Raw genomic sequence first — 4,064 nt, 5'->3', positions numbered from 1 at the left:
ATTAAATTAACGATTTATCGAATCGTATTATTATTATTATTATTATTTTAATAAATTATTAATTAATAATAAACTATTTATTACTCGTTTATTGTCGTTTACAATCAACGTAAAAAAAAAAAAAAAACTTTTAACGGTAATTTAATAATTATTTATTTTTTAAATATTTGTCGTGTAAATAGAAAAAAAAAAATTACACCGACTCTATTACTATTATTATTATTATTTATTTGACGATTGAAATAATAATAATAATAATGAATTAAAATTTTTGTTTTGTAAAATTTTTTTTAAAAAAATTAATCCGTTAGATTTTTTTTTATTATTAAAAATTATTCGTACGTGTTTTATTATTATTATTATTAAATCTAACGGGGCATTAGAAAAGAGAAAAAAAAAGAAAATAAAATCGTAATTTATTTTTAATGAATGAATTTGCTAAAAAAAATAAATAAATAAATAAATGCGATCATGTTTTATGTAAAATTGTCGGGTTTAGAAAGACAAAGATAGATAGATACGATGATGATGATGATGATGATGATGATGATGATGATGATGATGATGATGATGACTTATTTTTACGACTTAAATTTTATTATTCTGGTTTTTCTTTTTTTTTTCGTACGAAATAATAATAATAATAATAATAATGTATGTACGTTTTCATTCGTGGTGATTTTTTTCAAAACAATTAACGGGTTCGCCATTTTCATCAATTTCGTGGGGGGAAGGACAATTTTTATGACTTCCGTCGCCATATTTAATACTGACTCTCGCAATGAGTTCTTTCGATGGTTCTTTTGTATCGTAAGCCCAACCGATTTTTTTAAACATGTCCAATCCGAATGTCGTTATATTAACTTTATAATTTCCAAGTTCGGCTGCTTTATAATCCCAAGGGAAAACGTGGTGGTAATTGTGCCATCCTTCACCGAATGAGGCTATTGCCACGGCTAAATTTTCCGTCGGACTGATTCTCCTTAAACAAAAAATTTTTTTTTTTTTTTTTAACGTTTTCAATAGTACCACCATTATAGTTTGCTATGGTAAATGTTTTGTTTTGTTTCTCACTTGTCATATGGTCTGTTACCCCATATATGAGCTGCTGAATTAACAAGCCACGTGAAATTAAGTCCCAAAACATATCGTACGCAACCTATTCCCATTAAACTTATTATAAATGATTCGTTCCAAAAATAACAAGGTACCGCTATGGGTATTAAAAAGCAAAAAATTATTTTGAATAATGTAAAATTCCTGAAAGGAACAAAACAACAACAAACGTTATGTTTGGCTTTGTTTGTAATCATTCATAGAAACATTTTTTTTTTTTGTTACCTTTGATGAAATGAAACTATCGGATCTTCTAACAAATCCGACATGTCTACCAATTTTCCTTTTTTCAATACATCCGGATGTTTTTTTTGCATCAACCATCCAACGTGTGCAAAAAAAAATCCACGATTTGAATTATGTGGATCAGCATCAGTTTCGCTGTATTTATGATGAACTCTATGATCTCTTACCCAATCGTATAAAGTATTCTGAAATTAAGAAAAAAAAAAAAAGAAAAATCCTTGAACTTGACATTATTTTTAAATATGTCAGGTACTAGTAATTACCTAATACCTACCCTTGACCTTGAAAAATAATACATTTTTTTTTTTTACAATTGTACAAAAAAAAATTATTTATTTATTTATTATGTTAATTAAAACTTGTTTTACTTATTTCATAAATTTATTTTTTCATAGAAATTTCGATTTAAAAAAAAAATGAAATCCGGTTATCATTGGTATTATTATTATTATTATCATCATTACAACTCCTTAGCGACAGAGTTATAATTGTTTTTGTAACTGTAAAAAAATTATTTTTTAACGCCATTGTAATAAATAGGTTATTTATTGACATTTCCTTTTTTTTTTTTCTACAATATCCGCCATTTTGAATTTAAAAAATTCGCGCCTTAAATTTTTAATAATATGCAATTTGCATTACAGTTATGTATGTGGTGAAAGGAATCACTTACCTGGCCGGCAATGGAATAACAAATGACCAATATTAATCTCAATGGCCATTTGGCTTTGTACGATTTGTGTGTCCATAATCTGTGAGCTCCTGCCGTGACTCCGAAGCCCCCCAAAAATCCAACGAGGAATCCTAGATGTATAAAAATAATATTATTATTTTTGCATTCGAGGACGGAAATAATAATGGATACTCACCCCATAGGTAAGTGTATAATTTTGTTGCAAAACTCCATTTGAAAAATGAAAAAATGGCGAGAGCGTGTAAAATGGTTATGCTTATAATATTAACCCATATAAGGACGGGTTTGAATTCATTTCCGTCGTTATTTCTTATTTCCTTATTTTCTTCCACATCCGGTTTTTCCGAACATGTTTTCGTCGTATCAATGTAACCGTTGGGTGACATCTGAAAAAAAAAAAAAAAAAAAAAAAAACATTTCGTTAAAAAAAATTTCCGATGTAAACCACGTGCATAAAACGAATTTAAAAAAATTGCATCGACATTAAAAATTTCCGCGTGTTTACGATATGATTAATTATTATTATTATCATCATCATTATTATTATTATTATTTTGAAATTTTATTATGCAAACAAAAATCACGCATCATTTATGCATACGTTTTTTTTTTTTTTTACGTTAAATTTCCTCCTCTTGAAAGGAAATTTATTTAAGACGTTAATAAATTTATTAATTATTTTAATAAATTAATAAATTTATTTATCATTATCATCATCATCATCATCGTGGTAAAAATTATTAATAAATAAATTGCACTTTGAACGCAAAATTTGCCTAAAATTTATTAATTAAAAAAATTGCTGACTTATGTATTGACCCAAAAATAAAAGGAAAATTTACAATGGCTTAAACTACTTTTTTTCATTTTGTAATCATTGTTTGTTGTCGTTTGTTGTTGTTGTTGTTGTTGTTGTGGTTGTTGATGTCGTCGTCGTTCACCTACCTACCTACCTACCTACCTACCAAATGACTTTGGATAATAATTATAATAAATAAATCTAATAAGGTCATTTATATGTTAAAAAAAAGCGTATCCGATATTTATTAATTATTATTATTATTATTATTATTATTATTATTTTCACATTTGGACACGACAAGATTTTATGTATGTACTTGTGAGAATTTTTAAGGTCCCGATCCCTAAGGAATATATCCTCGAATTTGGGATTTTCCGGAAAATGTGGGTCATATCACGTAACGTGGGTCATTTCCTGTACCCCGGTTTCTTCGCTTAAATTTCCTTTTATTGAATGTGGCATCATGGCTTCCGGTGATGCTTCCACGACGATAGTTCCTGTTTTTACACCTCCCCACATCCTCGCCACTTCAACCTTTTGTCCTTTTCTTTGACCTTCTGGTATTTTCTTCACCGGTACGGATACTTCGATTAGGTTACATCACCTTTTCCGGTACCTACCACAATATCCGGTTTGTTGTCTGGCACAGTTATGTCAGTGTTGTTGATTTATCGATCGTATGCAACTTTGCATGAACTTGCTTTATTATTATTATTATTATTGTCGTTTTACCATTTTTAATATAAAACTTATGAATATTGATGGAAAACAAGTTTTTTTTTTTTTTCCAATAATTTATTTATTGATTATTATGATTATCATTGCAAATAAAATAATTATTTAATTAACATTGGTGTAATAATAATAATAATAATAATAATAATAATAGTAATAATAATAATAGTATTAATAATAATAGTAATAGTAATTTTTTTTTCGTTTCGTACGATTACATAATTTTTTAATAATTTAATTTTATGATTAATTGTTTATTATTATTATTATTATTATTATAAAATAATAAAAATAATTTATTTATTTATTTATTGTGTCAGTCACGAGAGACAAAGAGAAAGAAAAAAAAAACGTCTTATTTACACAATAATAATAATAATTATTATTATTATTATATCGCAATTTTGCGTTCTTTTTTTATTGTGAAAAAGAAGTGATGATGATGATAATGATAATGATGATGATGATGAT

General features: G+C 26.6%; 1 protein-coding gene across 1 annotated transcript; it reads right to left on the bottom strand.

Moving 5' to 3' along the window:
* Positions 1 to 666: 666 nt before the first annotated feature.
* On the bottom strand, positions 667 to 2,442 carry Phum_PHUM128200 (fatty acid desaturase, putative; the record flags this gene model as incomplete). Its single annotated transcript, XM_002424340.1, has 5 exons — positions 667 to 982; positions 1,075 to 1,260; positions 1,342 to 1,547; positions 2,036 to 2,166; positions 2,232 to 2,442. The coding sequence occupies 5 exons, from the start codon at positions 2,440 to 2,442 to the stop codon at positions 667 to 669; spliced, it is 1,050 nt and encodes a 349-aa protein (XP_002424385.1).
* Between the last annotated feature and the right edge of the window lie 1,622 nt (positions 2,443 to 4,064).

The sequence above is a fragment of the Pediculus humanus genome, genomic scaffold (assembly GCF_000006295.1).
Source record: "Pediculus humanus corporis 1103172107475 genomic scaffold, whole genome shotgun sequence".
Lineage (NCBI taxonomy): Eukaryota > Metazoa > Arthropoda > Insecta > Psocodea > Pediculidae > Pediculus > Pediculus humanus.
The sequence above is the reverse complement of the archived record's forward strand: the minus strand, read 5'-3'. Positions and strand labels throughout refer to the sequence as shown.